The sequence below is a fragment of the Aspergillus flavus genome, chromosome 2 (assembly GCF_009017415.1).
Source record: "Aspergillus flavus chromosome 2, complete sequence".
NCBI lineage: Eukaryota > Fungi > Ascomycota > Eurotiomycetes > Eurotiales > Aspergillaceae > Aspergillus > Aspergillus flavus.
The window spans coordinates 6,014,126-6,030,796 of record NC_092409.1 but is presented as its reverse complement, the minus strand read 5'-3'; the positions used below and the strand labels follow the sequence as shown (position 1 = coordinate 6,030,796).

Here is a 16,671-nt window from a genome sequence, read left to right as displayed (position 1 = left end):
TAGCTATAGGCGCACCTGAAATCTCAGTCCATGTCGCACATGTTATCATTTGAAAAGAATAGGCGATAAATGGTTCTTCGATTCTAAGATGTACGTAAAATCATTTTCGAACTCAATTTGACGCACGAACATATAATTACTGTATTTGCCTGCCCCTTTCAAGACATTAGTCTAAAACTCTTCATTGAGCCACCAGCCAGGCAACATGAGGTTGATTAGAAGGGTCCAAAAAAAGAAAAAAAAAAAAAAAAAAAAAAAAAAAAAGAGGAATATAAAAGAAGCAATTCATTATTTTAGGTGTCGAGATCTTCGAAGCTGGACAAACGATGAAATATGCAGACCAGTCAACGAGTCTTCTAAACTTTCTACTAAGGGAGCCAGACTTGACGATAAATCGCAATCATGAGGTAAGTAGCCATCCTTGCTGTACCATCGAGGACTCTCCATATTGCGGCATTGGCTTGCCAACCCAGTAAAACAGATCCCCGGAAAGTCTGACTTTGGCCTTGGGAAGAGTATGTCCATTTCACACATTTTTTTCGTTAAGGCCCCAAGTAACATGCAATCGCATTCGTAACAACATTGAATGGTTCTGCTCTGTAGCCTCGACAGGAGATCATGCGTGCACTCAACAACCCTTTCGATGGCTTTATCTCGTGACGTATCGATCGCATCTAAAATTAGGTCAGCTCCCTAGAATTATGGGAAAAGTAAAGTAGGCATCGATGCGAACTGACCTCGCACACTGGAGGGGATTGGGAATGGGGTGGTCGCCATATTCGATGTGTATCTGAGCTGTAGATACTTAGATGACCTCTCGAAAATCGTATCTTGTTGGAAGACCCAGGATATGAACAGCCATTTCTCTGCATCGGATACCGATTCCAAGGGTCTCTCGGCTAGGGCGTTAATCCACATATCTGAAAACACTTCCACTGCTTCATAGCATTCGTAGTAATCCACTATTATAGCTATCTCCACCAGTCTTTCTAGAGATACCTTTCGTGGTACTGTCCGTGTTCGGCCGTGGAATATCATTGTCAAGATCAGAAATGGTAAAGGCGGCCAGTCTTGCACAGGTATTCTCAGATAGCCCTTAGACTTAAGCTCATTTCCTTCCTGAAACCCATGTTGTAGTGTACGTTTGAACTGTGGACAAGCAAGCGTGAGGTGTTTAGAGGATGCACGGATCTGGAGGCATATCTCGACATGTTGGTGGTCTTGGAGGGGATCGAGGGATTGGTCCGTACCCTCACGATAGGGGACCTCGACAGTCCTGTTCTCGTCTTCTAAGCTACCGACATCCTCAGGAGGTTCGGGTGGTGGCTCTTCTCCTGGGTTTATGATATCCTCTGGATATTCAGGTAGTGGTTCAGGGTGCATGGATGGAAACCCAGCAAGTGTGGAATCATCAATATCTCACAGGTTCCCTGGGAGATTCTCAGAAACATTATCCAGAACCAGGACAATGTCCCCTTCCGGATCGAGAGTATAGATTACTTCGTCCATACTTCCAAGGCTTGTAGCTGCTTGGGCTTACACCCCTAAACGAATAAATAGGGAAAAGCAGTACAAGAGCTGAACAACTTGGACCAGGTGGAAGTGGGGGTAGGTGAAGCGGGGTAAGAGGCGGCCCGACCCAGGCAATCTTTTACAAGGAGTCAATTGTTCCTAATAATAGATGAAGGAGGTTCCTTAATTACCTTTTTTGCCCTAGCTCTGTCCTGGGTGGCTCTTGGTCATTACAAGAAGCGGCAATGGATCTCATGCAGCGTTCTCCACGGTATATCGGCTGACTCAAAACTGTGTTGAGAGGTGTGTATTTGAGGATTTCGCGATTCCTACAAAGAGACCCGAAGTCTCAGGTATAGTACGATAAACACGCTCGTTTTGGCGAATGTAGAAATCGAAAAATGCCTGACGCAGCGTTAGAAAATCACTGTAATATGCAAGCAAGCAATACACTTCGAAGGGGAACAACCCGAAGTGCATTTTCTCAAAACAAAAATCCAGAAGCATTGGATTATATCCCATACTATACTCCCAGCATCCAGTTAATCTGCGAAGTGTACGGCTTCTCTCTCACAATCCTCTTAACAACATTCCCATGTTCATCAAATTTGCCTTTGACAGCCACTTCTCGCCAACCGTGACCCCAGTCTAGTTCCCACTTTTCGTCCTTCTTTTTGTCTTGACGAGGAGCAGCCGGGAGCCGCTGTCCAGACTCCCGTGCGCTCTCAACTGAAGCGTAGAATTGGAGCGCTTTCTGGATTTCTTTTATTTGCTTCGGGGAGACGCATTTCGTAGATAGCTCCATTCCACTTTCACCAATGGCATCCTTGATGCACTCGCAAGCCCAACACAGACAACTGGTATATGGCTCTCTAAACTGCTTCTCCCATAACTCAGCAGTGTTGGTATCTGTCATAGTATTCGCCATAGGCTTTTCGGTCTCCAAGGCCCTTGGAACCTTTGCGTAATTCAAGTGTCCTCCAACAAGCTGGCTAGCGAACGTGTGAAAATCATCTGCATAAAGTTGATGGGTTCTCAAGGCGAGTTCAATATCCCATGTTGGTCTCAAACTAGCACGTCTGTCTGGATACAGATGCACAAGAAGTTGAAACCGTTTATATCTCTCCATGCAGCGGGTTAATGATCCGGAGCAGGCTGGTGAGCGGAGCCAGAGAAGCTCATGTGTGTCATTAACAAAGCTGTCTTGCATGGCGACTGCGTGCTCAAGGTCAACTGAGTACTGGGCGCCCATCGACGCGGTATACGGAGGTGGAGACGCAAGACAAGTAATAAGGTCTTCAGACTGTGACGACATGGTTTTGAACATATTCGCTGCCGCCGTCGGCAAGTTGTAGACAAGTGTTTTCCGATCAATGACTTCGTAGAGGGCGTGCCACGGAAAACAAAGCATAAATGCACTTTGTTTACCAAATCTTTCACAGTCAGACGAGTAGGAGGGATGGAGAATATAGCTGTACCACACTAGAAGCACATCTAGTGGAGGAAGATAGTCTTTGGAGAGAGTACTAGTCTCCAGCTGCGCTACGGCAGGGGTAGTGTATGCTTTTGCATGTCGTATTATCTTGTCAATATTCTGCCACCAGATGCCAAAACGGCCAACGGCTGCTTTTACGAATAGTTCCCATTTCTTTATCTGACTTGTACGGGCCATATTCGCAATTGCAGCCGTAGGGCGTGTCTGGGAGCTTTGAGTATTTTCTGCTGAGACAAATGGTCCGATGACAGCATCCAGTTCCCTAGAATTCATGACGTCGTTCCTTAGCTTATAGAAACATTCAATGAGGCATAAATGCATTGCAAAGTGATTCGTTGATGGGTATAGAAGGTCGAATTTGTCTATGTCTGAGGCATCGAGAACACTGGGTGTGTGACTAGGAGGGATAGAAATTCCTCTGAAGATCGCTGGGTCCGGAATCTGTACTTCCTCTTCCCTAGAACTTGCGGGAGCCAAACTGGTTGGGCTTATCTTCCATGAGTGCTGATGTGTTGATGGCTCCTCTCGACCCAATCGCAACCCCCTGAGTACTGATGTCATATTGTTTCACGGACTAGTATAGGAGAATTTGATTTCTCAGGAATAATTTCGTTGAGTGTAGATAGTAGTAAGATGATTCGCAAATAATGGGTGTTTCCCTCCCTTTATGAGACCTGGTACAAAGCATAGCCAAGGACCATAGCCACGGAACATAGCCACAGTTCAAACTGTAATGTACCGTCATCTTGATATTCTGCCTTGTCTGTCCGCCTTCGATCAGGGCACGCAAAGCGTCACCAGTATTGAAATGTACAGTAGGCCTTCAAGATTACTTGGAGGTCTTTATAAAAATGGCTTAGCTCGTCTTCGTACGAGACTTGAGCTACGGAGAATTCGCTGGCATAGTCTAGACTGATTTCCTTTCGTGGACCCACTCCACCCGATTAATCCGGGGTTGATCTGCGGATACCACGGATTCCGTTTACGGTGCTTAGCACACCCCGGATTCTTGCAGTATGGGGTATGATCCTAGAATTTGCTATAGTAGACATGTCCATAGAGAGTTCAGGTTTCCGAGAATCCGTCTTGGAGACCTCCGATGAGTATCTGGGGATTCCATCCGACCTCCAGGTGAGGTGTGAATTCCTCCCTGGATATATCTATAAGTAATGGAGACCTTCCATTAAATTGTTCTTTTGAGATCATCAACTTTATAAAGGCACATTCGAAACCCCCCAAGTTATTTCTCAATTCAACAGACTTCCTAACATTCATCCAAAATGGTCGGCTTTGACATGCGCGGTTTGACTCCTGCTCCAGTGACACCGTTCACTGAATCAGGTGACGTCGATTACGAGGCCATCCAACGCCTGGGTAGCTGGCTTGGTAGCATCGACGGTGTGAAAGGCCTAGTTGTTTTGGGTCACGCAGGAGAAGGAACCTTCCTCACAGCCGAGGAGCAAATATCCGTGATCAAGGCATTCGTCCAATCCGTCGACAATAAGATCCCCATTATCGCAGGAATCACAGGAGAGGGTACCGAGGTGGCCGCGCTCGAAGCGAAGCGCGCAAAGGACGCTGGTGCAGCGGCTGGTCTACTCTACCCATCTCACGGATGGTTGCGCTTTGGATACCAGGACGGCGCACCCCAGGACCGCTATCGACGAGTCTACGAAGTCAGTGGGCTTCCTTTGATCCTCTTCCAGTACCCAGACAACACGAAGGCGACCTACAGTCTGAAGACCATGCTTGATATTTCAGCACAACCCGGTGTCTTTGCTATGAAGAACGGCGTCCGTAACATGCGCCGTTGGGATACGGAGATTCCAGTGATTCGTCGCGAACGGCCCGAGCTGCAGATCTTGAGTTGCCACGACGAGTATCTCTTGCATACATCATTTGATGTGGACGGTTTCCTTGTCGGTTATGGTAACATCGCTCCGGAGCCATTGATCGAGTTGATCAAAGCTGGAAAGGCCAAGGATTACAAGAAGGCTCGCGAAATCCATGATCAACTCCTACCAGTCACGAAGAGTGTTTATCATCGAGGCTCTCATATGGAGGGCACGGTCGCCCTTAAACACGCTCTCGTTGCTCGTGGTATACTGAAGCATGCGACCGTTCGATCGCCTCTTTTGCCTCTTGAGCCTGGCGCAGAACAGGAAATTCATGCAGCTATTAGTGCAGCTAGTCTGGCCAGAGTTGCATAGATAAGGAGTTGCAGGGTTAAACGAAAGAGATTGGAAAGCGAGAATAATGTACGTACTTGTTTAGATATAGATACATGCCGATTGATTTCCCCAATCATCTCTTCTTCGATGAGTAGCTCTACCGTTCAGATTACTGTAGGCCACAAGCAAAGAATCTTATTGTTTCTAGGATAGTTCTGCCTTGTACTATGGAGCCCAACAACATAATGCAGGTTATTCATCCACTTTCTGGAATCTCCTAGATAAGTATATTTTACTATGATGCTACCTACTACCATGATCCAACTTCATCACTTGCAAAATCGTATGTTAGAAGCAGTACATATAATCTATGATCATATTCATTAGTGTTTTGACAGATAAGGATGTGCATGCTGAAAGCCACCTTGGTCGAACTCTCAGACTTAGAACAAGGCCACCAGTACCTAGATATATTCCATTTGCCAACATGGAAATACCTATAAATTACCCTACAATCACGCCTTAAGTATCCGGACATTGTTAGTATCCAATGTCTAGCATAACAGCTGACCTCATCCACAAGCTACTGTCTTGGTCTTGTGACGGCTTGAGCATGAGAGCTCTCAGCTTTCATTCGCTTGTCAATGGGCTTAAATCTACAGCATACGTGTTAAGAGACGTATGAAGTTGAGGCATGTTCAACTAGCACTGGGGGAGAGAATATCTTCCCTAAAGGACACAATAGCCCTAACTAGATGGCGTGTTCGAATTGCCAGACATGGGACAGTAATGGACTTCGTTCTATTGACCAGTCATCATGATAATTATCTTCCTATTGTTTGGGAAGGAAAAGGCCGCAAGGCAGGTTCGGGGAAAAATAAGCGAGTCCCACAGGAAAAGTGACGGCGTGTAAAACGTGGGGGCGATGGTTTCCCCAGATTCCCCGCATTGCCACCCCTACGTATATGAATCCGTGATTTCCGTGCCCACTACACGCTGCTCTTCCTACCCTTGCTCACCTGCATCATGACCTCAGGAACTCCAAACCATGCCACAAGCCCCACTAGCAACGTGACTCCTATTCCCTCTAGTCGGAAACACCCACTTGAGGATGCTTACGATCCAGGCTCGGAGAACCGCCGGAAAGACCCGAAAGTCAGTCGCGCCTGCGACTCGTGCAAGGTCAAGAAGATTCGATGCTCAGGCACAGCACCATGTGACCACTGCAACAGGAGGCGCTTGACATGTACCTATGCCAGCAAATACTCACGTGGTCGGCCTCCTACACCTCCGCCCTTATCGGGATCCAGGGAGAGGGCAACGATAAGCGCAGGTCAAAGGCCTAATGTGCAGCATACAAGCTCCAGAAGTACCTCCAATATAAGTGAAGATGTGCAAGACAATGAACGACCTCAGGTCAACATCGACGAACGGGCCACTAGCTCTTCAGTGAACGTCGGAGATGGTGCGCCATCACCAGAACTCGTTATCGAGGGACAGTATGCCGATCCAACGTCTGGCCTCACTTCTTTCCATCAAGCATGGCGCAAGATCTCCATGCAAAACAGAGACATTGCATCCCCAAGATCGAGTGAGGCGGAGATGAACCAGCCCTTGGTTTCTGCTGGAGACCGGCCGTTCTACCAAGACTCTCATAGTTCTGACCCGTTTCCCGATCCCCCTACGGCGCGCCGCTTATTATGCTTTTACTTCGAATCCTGTGTTGTTACGTATCGAATATTCCACCGACAGACCGTAGAAGGTTGGTTGGATGCTGTATTGGACAATCGGCGAACAAATCGCCCAATCACGCACTCCATTGGGAATGCTAAATATAGCATTATCCTGACGATATTGGCCATCGCACGGTTTCGCACTTTCAAGATTGAACGGAAATTTCCTAACAATGACGAGGCATCAGCGCTGACAGAAACCGATCCCTTGTTTTGTGCGGCAATGGACCTGACCGAGACAGAGAAGGGATATCCGCGGTTGGAATCAGCCCAGGCCAGACTGATCCAAGTGCTATATCTCCTCCAGACATCTCGAGTGAATAGGGCCTGGTATGTATTCGGTAACGTCTATCAGATCGTCTCTTCGCTGGGCCTTCATCGGCGGCGCTCAAGGAAACAGAACATTGCCTCAAATGGTCTTTCAAATTATATCAAAGCTCAATGCGCGAAACGAGTCTTCTGGGTCACATATACCATCGACAAGTATCTCAGCGTAGTTATGGGCCGGCCACAGCTTCTGCATGATGACGACATCGACCAGGACTTTCCAGATAGTGTTAACGACGAGGACATTGGGCCTAGTGGTCTTCTAAGCGTAGAGGATCCTGAGGATTGTCATGTCGATGCCCTTATTTTTCATGCCAAGTACGTGTCGCTAGTCATATCGAGGTCCCCATTATCTTTATTAGCAGTCTTAACATTCAATCAGGATCGCCCACATCATCGGTCGCATATCACGACAAGTGTACTCAGTGGGTAGTTCAGCTGGTGAGGGTCGAAAGGCGGCTGCATATTCTATCGTTCACGAGCTTCACGTTTGGCGGGCCAATCTCCCCTTACACCTGGGTACGATCAAGCTATCTACGCTGATACCAAGCTTCCGAAGAGAAGCTACAGCACTGCACCTTGCCTATTCCCATGCACTTATTCATGTCAATCGCCCGTTTCTACTCGGCGATGTAGTTAGTTCTGAGGACGAGCCCGAAGCAAAAGACCGAATCGCTGAATGTATCTCCGCTGCGAAAGCGGTTCTAGAACTAGTTAACACGATGGCGAAAGATACAAACTTGCTTCATTCTTTTTGGTGGACCCATTACGTGACCTTTTGCGCACTGGCCGTGGTCTATATTTGGAATATACAGTGCAAGGCACGCAATGACCAACAGCTGGGGAATGAATCGTCGTACGTCAAGCTCTTTGACCTCGCCGAGAAGTGTCGAGCTCATTTAGCTTGGACCGGCTCGCCATCATCCCCCGGCCGAAGATACGCAGCCATCTTGGAGGAACTGCGCCTGGAGGCCCAACGTGAGACAATCAATAACACTCATACAGATTCTGGACAAGGAATGGTAGAGGGTGTGACACAACCCAATTCGCAGCTCAACGTTTTTGATAGTTCCGGACTAGCGGAAGCGTCCTTTGAGTGCATAGCCTCGATAGATAGGCCTGTGAACACCGTTCCGAGCATGCTTGACGCATGGCAAGCTGTCGACTGGCTGGACCTAGATGCCTCTGTACGTTACCCACAATTGATCAGAGATGATAACCGTCATGCTAACAGGTGAGTAGGCTTTCTATTCGGCTCTAGATGACCTAGGAATCTCACCGACGTGGTAACCTTGTCTCTGTATTTTGTGGACCTCGAGCTTTGCTCATTTACCTACACACGTATAGCAATTTTGTACATAATACCCCCAGCATCCTGTTATAAGGTTTGTTACCAAACTCAGTTATCCACCGTCCTCCATGCATACATACGCATATCCGAGACGCGTATCGCGTGGGGATTTAAACCTTAGTTTGACATCCCGTTCTTGGGTTTAATCGGATATGTCGGATTACTACCCGCCACTCCACCATTAACATCCGGATTCCACGGGTGGAGAAAATAATCCCAGAATCGACTGAAACTGCCTGTCATACAGGTTCTCGATTGTTACATCAATGTGCTTTGCAAGCTCATTGTTATGTTGTGCTATTTCCGGGCCCACAATGTCTAGTTCCACCATCTAGTGTATCTTTTTACGCTTCGACTTCTTATATCTCCTCTCCCCACGGGGTTTAATTCCCCAGAAATGCAGTCCTAGCCTAGATCTGGGGCATTGTCGATCAATTTGTCTTGGCTTTGTGCTGCGTGCTCATCATGACTACCGATCGGACGTTTGACGAGGAAAACCTATCCTCGGAGAAGGAGGCTGTTATGCATCTTGAGCATCAGCCTCGCGGCCTATCTTCTGACGACGAAGAATTCCTTGCCAACTTCTCTGATGAGGCAAAGGCCAGGGTGCTGAGAAAGGTCCGATGCGCTTTCCTAGATATTACATACAGCGAATTGCTAACAACATATTGTGTTTCCAGGTCGATGTGCGCAGCTTTCTCTTTCCATGATCTTATTGTCCAGTGAAATGCTAAGATACACCCGCAGTGGCGGCTGATCCCCATGCTCGTTCTACTATATCTGATTGCATACATTGATAAAACGAACATTGGTATATTCTACACTCCAGTGTGCCTCTTTTAGGTATACCGCTGACATGGGACTTGTCTAGGTAATGCGAAAATAGAAGGACTTCTTCCCGCCTTGGGGATGAATGGCAACCAATACAACATTGCCTTGTCTGTCTTCTTTATCCCTTATGTTCTTGCCGGTGCGTTCACTCTGTTCCGCAAACTAAAGTATCACTCCTAACACGCAACACAAGAGGTTCCTAGTAACATAATCCTTAACCACTTTAAACGACCTTCTGTGTATCTGGGATCCTTGATTCTTGTCTGGGGCATAATCATGACCTGCACAGGATTTGTTCAGAACTTTGGCTCCCTGGTTGGCATCCGGTTTCTCCTGGGCTTATTCGAGTAGGTTTATGTCAGCCGAGCTACGCTGTTACCTCTAGACTCTAACATAAGACAGGGCAGGATTCCTTCCAGGCGCTGTTTTGATCATCTCCAAATGGTATCTTCCCAACGAAACCCAAACACGCATCGCTATCCTATACACATCGGCTGCCTCGGGAGGAGCATTCTCCGGGCTTCTCGCTTTTGTCATTGCCAAGATGGATGGTATTGCTGGCTACGAAGGCTGGCGATGGGTGCGTCACCAACACAGCTCCTTAACTGTACCCCACATATCCTAGCTAACGCGCTATATAACTTCAGATATTCATAATCGAAGGTCTTGCTACTATCTGCCTATCTGTGCTTACTTTCTTCTTGCTTCTTGACTCGCCTCAACTTTCCTCGGGGTGGCTTACGTCCGATGAGGTTCGCTTCCTGGAGGTTCGGCAAATCGCGAACAGCACCCAAGGAGCCCATAAAGATGGAGTAGCTTGGAGCGCCTTGATTAGTGTTTTGACGGATTGGAAAATCTACCTACTAATCCTCGCCAACTGGTCTAACGCCGTACCCAACTACGCCCTTAAGTTCACCATGCCCCAGATTATCCAAAGCATGGGATTCACCTCCGCCAGAGCACAGTTGTTAACCATTCCACCCTACGCCGTTGGTGCTTTTTCAGCTTATATATTCTCGGTTTTCGCCGATCGCTACACATGGCGCATGCCTTTTATCATTATCCCTCAACTACTACAGGTCGTCGCCTTCAGCATCTTATTCACCAAAGCAGCCGATATACGTGATAACATAGCACTGTGTTACTTTGGAGTCTGTCTAGCTTGTTTTGGGTAAGTACACAATCCTTCCACCCCACACCTGAAAGCTCAGTCTCATATAGGATGTACCCCATTCTACCTGGCGTAAACGCCTGGAACGTCTCCAATCTTCCCAACCCCACGAAGCGGGCAATTGGCATTGGCTATCTGGTCTGTATGGGTAATGCGGGAGGCATTATCGGCAGTTTCATCTATCAGGAGAAAGAGGCGCCCCGTTATCCCACCGGCTACGGAAACTCCTTTGCCTTTGCGTCGGCAGGTTTGGTAGCATGCCTGGTACTTGAGTTCTGTCTCTTTAGGTTGAATAAACAGAAGGCCCAGTTAAGCGAAGCAGAGATCCGAGACCGGTATACGGATGAGGAGTTGAATGAAATGGGAGAGAAAAGTCCCCTGTTCAAGTATACACTGTGATCGGGGTTTCTGCGATGATCGTGCGGGAAGGGATATATGCAGCCTAGCCTGCTTTAGGATGTCTTAGGAGATGGTTTTTGTCTACTCAGTAATGAATATTAGCTCCATCTTCTAAGTCAATTTAGTATCGAGTTTCTCCGCTTCTCTGTCTAGGCGTCATTCATTATCGGGGTTTGTGGATCGGTTAGACCCCACCGAGCCATCCCTTGACAGTGGCAACATTTCTTCAGCCACAGTCGTTGGCCTTCCAAGGAGCGTAGGGTCTTGGTCAATAATGAGTGGTGAATATTGCTAGACCTCCGTAGGGGATGTTTTTTGTATCCCTTGATGCGTTACTATCTAAATTTATGCTGAAGTAGCAACATCCGATAATAGAAAGTTTCTATGAGAAGAATAAATCCTAACGGAACTCTCCACACTTCCTGTACCAGCAAAGACATCCAATAGCGACCACAGAAACTATTATGTTCAGCCTCAATCGTCAACGGCTATTTCCAACTATTGAGACAAGTCCAAGACGATTAACTCCGTCAAGCAGACCGTTGGGACGGGAGAATCCATGGAAACAACTGCATACATATTGTGGGGATATGCAATAAAACGGGGCTTACGGGGCAATAAGAAACCCGATACCTTCCAATATTTCAGTTCTGGGGCCTGGTTTCACCAAGAATGGGGTTGAGATGCCCGGTCCAGTCCAGCCCAAACTTGGGAATAGACGGGTCCCGGATCCACATACTATCTCGCCTATTATGACGATCATTGATTTAGGTCCATTAATAGTAACGAGTACCTTACACCGTTAGTATGATGTAACGACTGACTCGGATACACTGCGTATGTTCTCTGGTCGAGGGAATACTCCACGTATGGGGTTTGCCACTGTAGCGGAGTTGAACACAACGTTACATTCAGATCATAAGGCAAGGGTATAAAAGGGTTCGAACTTCCATTGAGCAAGAGACCATTCAGCCAGACACAGCAACCAACAATTCTTCTTCTATCTTTCTGACAACCTCTTAACGAACCTTTGAACAATCACAATGCGTTTCCTCAGCATCTTCGCCGCCATCGTTGCCCTTACTCCCGCCGTCATGGCACAGGGCCAGAACCCCAAGAACTGTCTTGAGGAATGTCATCCCTACAGCGCTGGTTCCAATCAGTACTGCGATGCTGAACACCAGGTATGTTGTTCATATAGCTGAGCACGGATTCTTGCATACCTGACCGCTAACATGACAATAGGCTCTTTACCGTGAAGGCCCTGTATGTACACCTCTTGCCTTCTCGTCGAGGCCGAGACACCGTGGTATAGTAGGTAGACGACTTTCTGACAATGATTATAGGGCTGCTTCAAGTGCTGTGAGTCCGTTTAAGCGGATTAGGGTGAGATGGGACTGCAGGTTTAGTGGTCTATTAAGTCAAGGATTTGTCAGTTGACAATTTGGTCTCTCGCAATTGACGTTTTTGGGGGGCTGTGGAGTATTATATCTGTTGAGCGACCATCAAGATATACAATGCAGTTTTTTTTCCGATTTGTGATTCATTAAAATGCTTAGAACTACTTGCGGGGCTCTAAATTCTTCTACTCTATCTTGCAACGCGATCTGCAATTGCCCAACGAGATGATAATAATAATAAAAGAAAAGAAAAAAAAAGATACACAAAACGACATTACGCTGTCGGGTTGCTCCCAAGTTCAGAAAATATTTACATTCTGTAAATTCGGCAGTCCTACCAATGTCAAATGCTAAAATCGTACAAGGCATTCATTCTTATATCCATGACAAAGGCACTACTGTTTCGTCGCCGGGAAATTACCAGTTCCTAAAATATCACCATCCTCTTCGCTCCCATTCTTTGCCCGGTCAATACGGAGTTGTGTCGTCTTGAATAACCTCGGCATAGTCGTCTCCTCGAACGATGTTCCCTGCGCAACCATCTTTGCCAGCTCCTTAGCCGCCAACCAGATGACCGGCATACCATGGCCATTAAACCCAGCGATAATAAACTGGCCATCCTTGGCAGGCACTTCACCAACGTGAGGATTCGAGTCATAGGAGTAGCCCATAACTCCAGTCCAAATCTTGTCCACTTTAGCCCCGGAGTTCTCCCACCCACGATACGTCCGTTGCATATAGTCTGTATAATAGTCCTTTGCCGAATCGATGAGAACACTATCGTCCACGTTGTTGTACCATTGCTCCCGGAATGGCCGGAACTTCGCGGCGGCGCCACCGACAATGATACTGCCGTCGGCTCGCGGGATCAAGTATGATAGAGTGTTGTCTTCTGTTCGGTTGATGTAGGAGTTGTTAAGAAGGGGTGCTGTTGTTCCCTCTGGCACCGTAATTCGACAGCAAATACCCTTGCAGGGAATAATGTTTTTCTCATACTCTGGGAGGAGGCCTGCGACGTAGGCATTATTCGCATGGATGACGTTGTCCGCGTGCATCTTTCCCCGTGGAGTCTCAATCACATACCCGCCATTTGAATCAGGTGCAATTGAGGTCGCCGGGGTATATGCCTGAAGGTTTACCTTGCCCGTCGCAAGGAGAGACTCAGTAAGGTGCATGATAAATTTATATGGCCATACGGTACCAGCCGTGTATGAAGCGCATGCAACAGCACCTTTGACGCCACAAATCTGCCTCCTATTAGCACCTATGATTCAACTAAGGGTCAGCAAGCACTTACACCTTCAACCTCCTTGCCGGTGTAGAAGATAGCATCATTCATGTATTCAAACTTTTGCGCAACTACGCTGTCGAAGGTCGCCTTGGCCTTTGCTGCGGCTTCCCCGTTGCACCAGACGTCGATGGTCCTTGTCAAGGTAAAGTCACAATCGATCTTCTCTTCCTCAATGACTTTCTTGAGTGCGGGAAGGTGAGCTATCTCGAACTCCGCTATCTCAGCCCCTGCACGCGCACCGGCGCGATCGATGTATGTGGGAATATGACCGTAGAAGTCTGGCCGGAGATGACCGCCGTTGCGACCTGTTGCGCCCGAGCACACTCCCCTGGCTTCCAGAATTGTGATTGACTTGTTGAAATCCTTATGGTCCTTCACGATATGGTAGGCTGTACTGATACCAGCGTAGCCAGCGCCGATTATAACAATGTCACTGTGCTCGGGCAATTGTTCCGTCGAGCGATGGTTACTCTTCGGATGAGGCTGGGTTTGCCAGAAACATTCCCCAGGATTAGGAACAGGAAAGCATCCTGTAGGTGGTGTTTCAGCTGTAGAAGCAGCTACAGTCCCATTCGAAGCAGGCAGTTGCATATTTGTCTTGGAAATGTGAAGTTATGAGCCCTATAGCTTGGAGTAACTATGCAAAAGATGACACGGAGTTAATTATAAAAGTGATGCGTCCGAGGTCTTATCTTATCGCTCGGCCTCGGTACGGCGTACGATTCTTTGGATCACTAAAAGCTCGCTACCGGACCGGAATTGCCTAATTTAAACCGGCGGATATCCATGGTCGGTTCGGTCTCCACCAGAGACGTCTCCGGTTTATCAGTAGTTCAATTAACTTACTTCTGTATCTGGCCGTCAAGCTCATCCCCTTGACAGGTCCAACGTGGTAAACTTGCCGGGATCCATCCGGTTCACTTAGTTCTTATCTTAGCCACTTATGTGCAGAAGTCCCGCCAATGAAGGAAATGGGATTTGATATTGGCTTTGCATTAGCTTCTGATAAGCGGGGGAAATAGCCCCATGAAGAACCTAAAACTGCACATAGATATACGAAAATTTATACAAAAATGGGAACATGTCACCCCGGTTGAGCACACGATCTCCCATCTCTCGTTTAACACTAAATTGTAGTTTCGAGCAAGATGCCTCCCCATACCGCAGAATACCCCTCGTTTGACGAAGCTGGTCCGACATCTATTGCAGAGAAAAAAGGCTTCCACGACAATGTGGGATCGTACGATGTGGAGAACACCGCCGGCCAGCTGGAGGAGGTGCATGACTTCAAGCAAGGCCTCCACCAGCGCCATATTCAGATGATCGCGCTGGCTGGTACCATCGGAACTGGTCTTTTCCTGGGCTCTGGACGAGCCATCGCAACGGCGGGGCCTCTGGGAGCTTTTCTCGGATACTCCATTATTGGTCTCACGGTGTCGAGCGTTGTCTTCGGCGTTGGTGAAATGGGCGCCCTGGCCCCTCTCACAGGTGGTGCTATTCGATACCTTGAACTCTTCTGCGATCCTGCGTTGTCATTTGCCGTTGGGTGGAACCATGTATACTCCTACGTGGTATCAATTCCGTCCGAGATTGTCGCAGCGGCCGTCATTGTTCAGTTCTGGGTAACAATCAACAATGCAATTTGGATAACTGTGTTCGGTGTCGTCATGCTCATCACAGCACTCCTCTTCGTCCGTATCTATGGAGAGCTGGAATTCGGCTTCTCCATGCTGAAGATCATGCTAGTCATTGGAATCAATATCATGGCCTTGGTGATCACATGTGGAGGAGGTCCCGACCATAAAGCCATCGGATTCAGTTACTGGAAGAACCCAGGGCCCTTCGTCCAATACCTCGGGGTTGAGGGCTCATTAGGCCGGTTCATGGGATTCTGGACTACATTCGACAACGCTCTTTACGCATACTCCGGCATCGACAACATCACAGTGGCTGCCGCTGAAACACGCAATCCCCGCCACGCGATCCCCCAAGCCGCGCGCCGGATCTTCGTTCGAATCTTCCTCTTCTACATCTTAACAATCTTCATGGTCGGCCTAGTCGTCCCATCCAACGACCCCAATCTCCTCGGCTCAACAAGCACAGCAGCCCATTCCCCCTTCGTCATCGCCGCCCGCAACGCAGGCATCTCCGCAGTACCATCCATCATCAACGCCGTCGTCCTCACCTCCGCCTGGTCCTCAGGAAATTCCAACATGCTCGGCGGCTCCCGCATCCTCTACGGCATGGCCTGCAACGGCCACGCCCCGAAATTCTTCAAACGAATGAACCGCTTCGGCGTCCCTTACATCTCCGTCGCGCTATACGGCCTCTTCATGGCCCTAGGCTACATGACCCTCTCCGACTCGGCAAGTACAGTCTTCACTTGGTTACAAGATATCGTCGCCATATCCACGCTAGTAAACTGGGTCTGTATCTGTATCGTCTACCTCCGTTTCTACTACGGATGCAAGAAGCAAGGCATAGACCGTCATAAGGAACTGCCGTGGGCAGCGCCATTCCAGCCCTGGAGTACGTGGTTCTCTTTGATCCTGTTAGTCATTCTGTTCTTTACCGGTGGTTATAAGACGTTCATGCATGGACATTGGGATACGGAAACGTTTATCTCGTCGTATTTGAACGGGCCGCTTATTTTGGTTATCTACCTGGGCTATAAGTTCGTCAAGAAGACGAGGATTATTCCATTAGAGGAGATTCCGATTCGGCCTTTTATTGAGAATTATCAGAATAATCCGGAGCCGGAACCGAAGCCGAAGAAGGGGTGGAGGAGATTGAATATTTTGTGGTCTTAGTGTTATTCCTTGAACCTTGGGGAATATATATATACCTTGAAGATACCAGTTATAGTAACAACAATGATAATTCATATTCAAGTGGAGAACACTTTTCATGAGAATTTACATCGTACGATCGTCATCTACTTAGAATATTTTACATTATACATCTCGATCATACCATTGGATCATCATGAT

At 47.8% G+C, this 16,671-nt stretch overlaps 8 protein-coding genes across 8 annotated transcripts; 5 read left to right on the top strand and 3 right to left on the bottom strand.

Annotated features, from left to right (window-relative positions):
- Positions 1–43: 43 nt before the first annotated feature.
- On the bottom strand, positions 44–1,509 carry F9C07_2253580 (uncharacterized protein; the record flags this gene model as incomplete). The annotated part of the gene is made up of 3 exons (XM_071510094.1): positions 44–674; positions 738–1,326; positions 1,450–1,509. The coding sequence occupies 3 exons, from the start codon at positions 1,507–1,509 to the stop codon at positions 289–291; spliced, it is 1,035 nt and encodes a 344-aa protein (XP_071364112.1). The 3' UTR covers positions 44–288.
- Positions 1,510–1,677: 168 nt separating this feature from the next.
- Positions 1,678–3,881, bottom strand: F9C07_1354789 (uncharacterized protein). The gene is made up of 2 exons (XM_041285054.2): positions 1,982–3,881; positions 1,678–1,917 (listed from the first exon to the last, which is right to left on the bottom strand). Exon 1 carries the CDS (start codon positions 3,566–3,568, stop codon positions 2,036–2,038), a length of 1,533 nt encoding a protein of 510 aa, XP_041143767.2. The 5' UTR covers positions 3,569–3,881; the 3' UTR covers positions 1,678–1,917; positions 1,982–2,035.
- A 115-nt stretch (positions 3,882–3,996) lies between these two features.
- F9C07_2278418 (dihydrodipicolinate synthetase family protein) lies at positions 3,997–5,413 on the top strand. Its single transcript, XM_041285063.2, has one exon. It carries the CDS (start codon positions 4,288–4,290, stop codon positions 5,215–5,217), a length of 930 nt encoding a protein of 309 aa, XP_041143766.1. The 5' UTR covers positions 3,997–4,287; the 3' UTR covers positions 5,218–5,413.
- Positions 5,414–6,147: 734 nt separating this feature from the next.
- On the top strand, positions 6,148–8,976 carry F9C07_2278417 (putative C6 transcription factor; the record flags this gene model as incomplete). Its single annotated transcript, XM_071510295.1, has 3 exons — positions 6,148–7,556; positions 7,621–8,425; positions 8,797–8,976. Exons 1-3 carry the CDS (start codon positions 6,205–6,207, stop codon positions 8,974–8,976), a joined length of 2,337 nt encoding a protein of 778 aa, XP_071364111.1. The 5' UTR covers positions 6,148–6,204.
- A 375-nt stretch (positions 8,977–9,351) lies between these two features.
- On the top strand, positions 9,352–10,990 carry F9C07_1774 (putative MFS transporter; the record flags this gene model as incomplete). The annotated part of the gene is made up of 6 exons (XM_041290434.2): positions 9,352–9,400; positions 9,461–9,559; positions 9,614–9,767; positions 9,823–10,000; positions 10,068–10,591; positions 10,642–10,990. 6 exons carry the CDS (start codon positions 9,352–9,354, stop codon positions 10,988–10,990), a joined length of 1,353 nt encoding a protein of 450 aa, XP_041143764.2.
- A 1,043-nt stretch (positions 10,991–12,033) lies between these two features.
- F9C07_1775 (uncharacterized protein) lies at positions 12,034–12,366 on the top strand (the record flags this gene model as incomplete). The annotated part of the gene is made up of 3 exons (XM_041290433.2): positions 12,034–12,174; positions 12,236–12,256; positions 12,337–12,366. 3 exons carry the CDS (start codon positions 12,034–12,036, stop codon positions 12,364–12,366), a joined length of 192 nt encoding a protein of 63 aa, XP_041143763.2.
- A 419-nt stretch (positions 12,367–12,785) lies between these two features.
- On the bottom strand, positions 12,786–14,272 carry F9C07_1776 (FAD dependent oxidoreductase superfamily; the record flags this gene model as incomplete). The annotated part of the gene is made up of 2 exons (XM_071508379.1): positions 12,786–13,654; positions 13,684–14,272. The coding sequence occupies 2 exons, from the start codon at positions 14,270–14,272 to the stop codon at positions 12,786–12,788; spliced, it is 1,458 nt and encodes a 485-aa protein (XP_071364110.1).
- Positions 14,273–14,550: 278 nt separating this feature from the next.
- Positions 14,551–16,573, top strand: F9C07_1354702 (amino acid permease/ SLC12A domain-containing protein). The gene has a single exon (XM_041285062.2). It carries the CDS (start codon positions 14,830–14,832, stop codon positions 16,489–16,491), a length of 1,662 nt encoding a protein of 553 aa, XP_041143761.1. The 5' UTR covers positions 14,551–14,829; the 3' UTR covers positions 16,492–16,573.
- Positions 16,574–16,671: the final 98 nt, after the last annotated feature.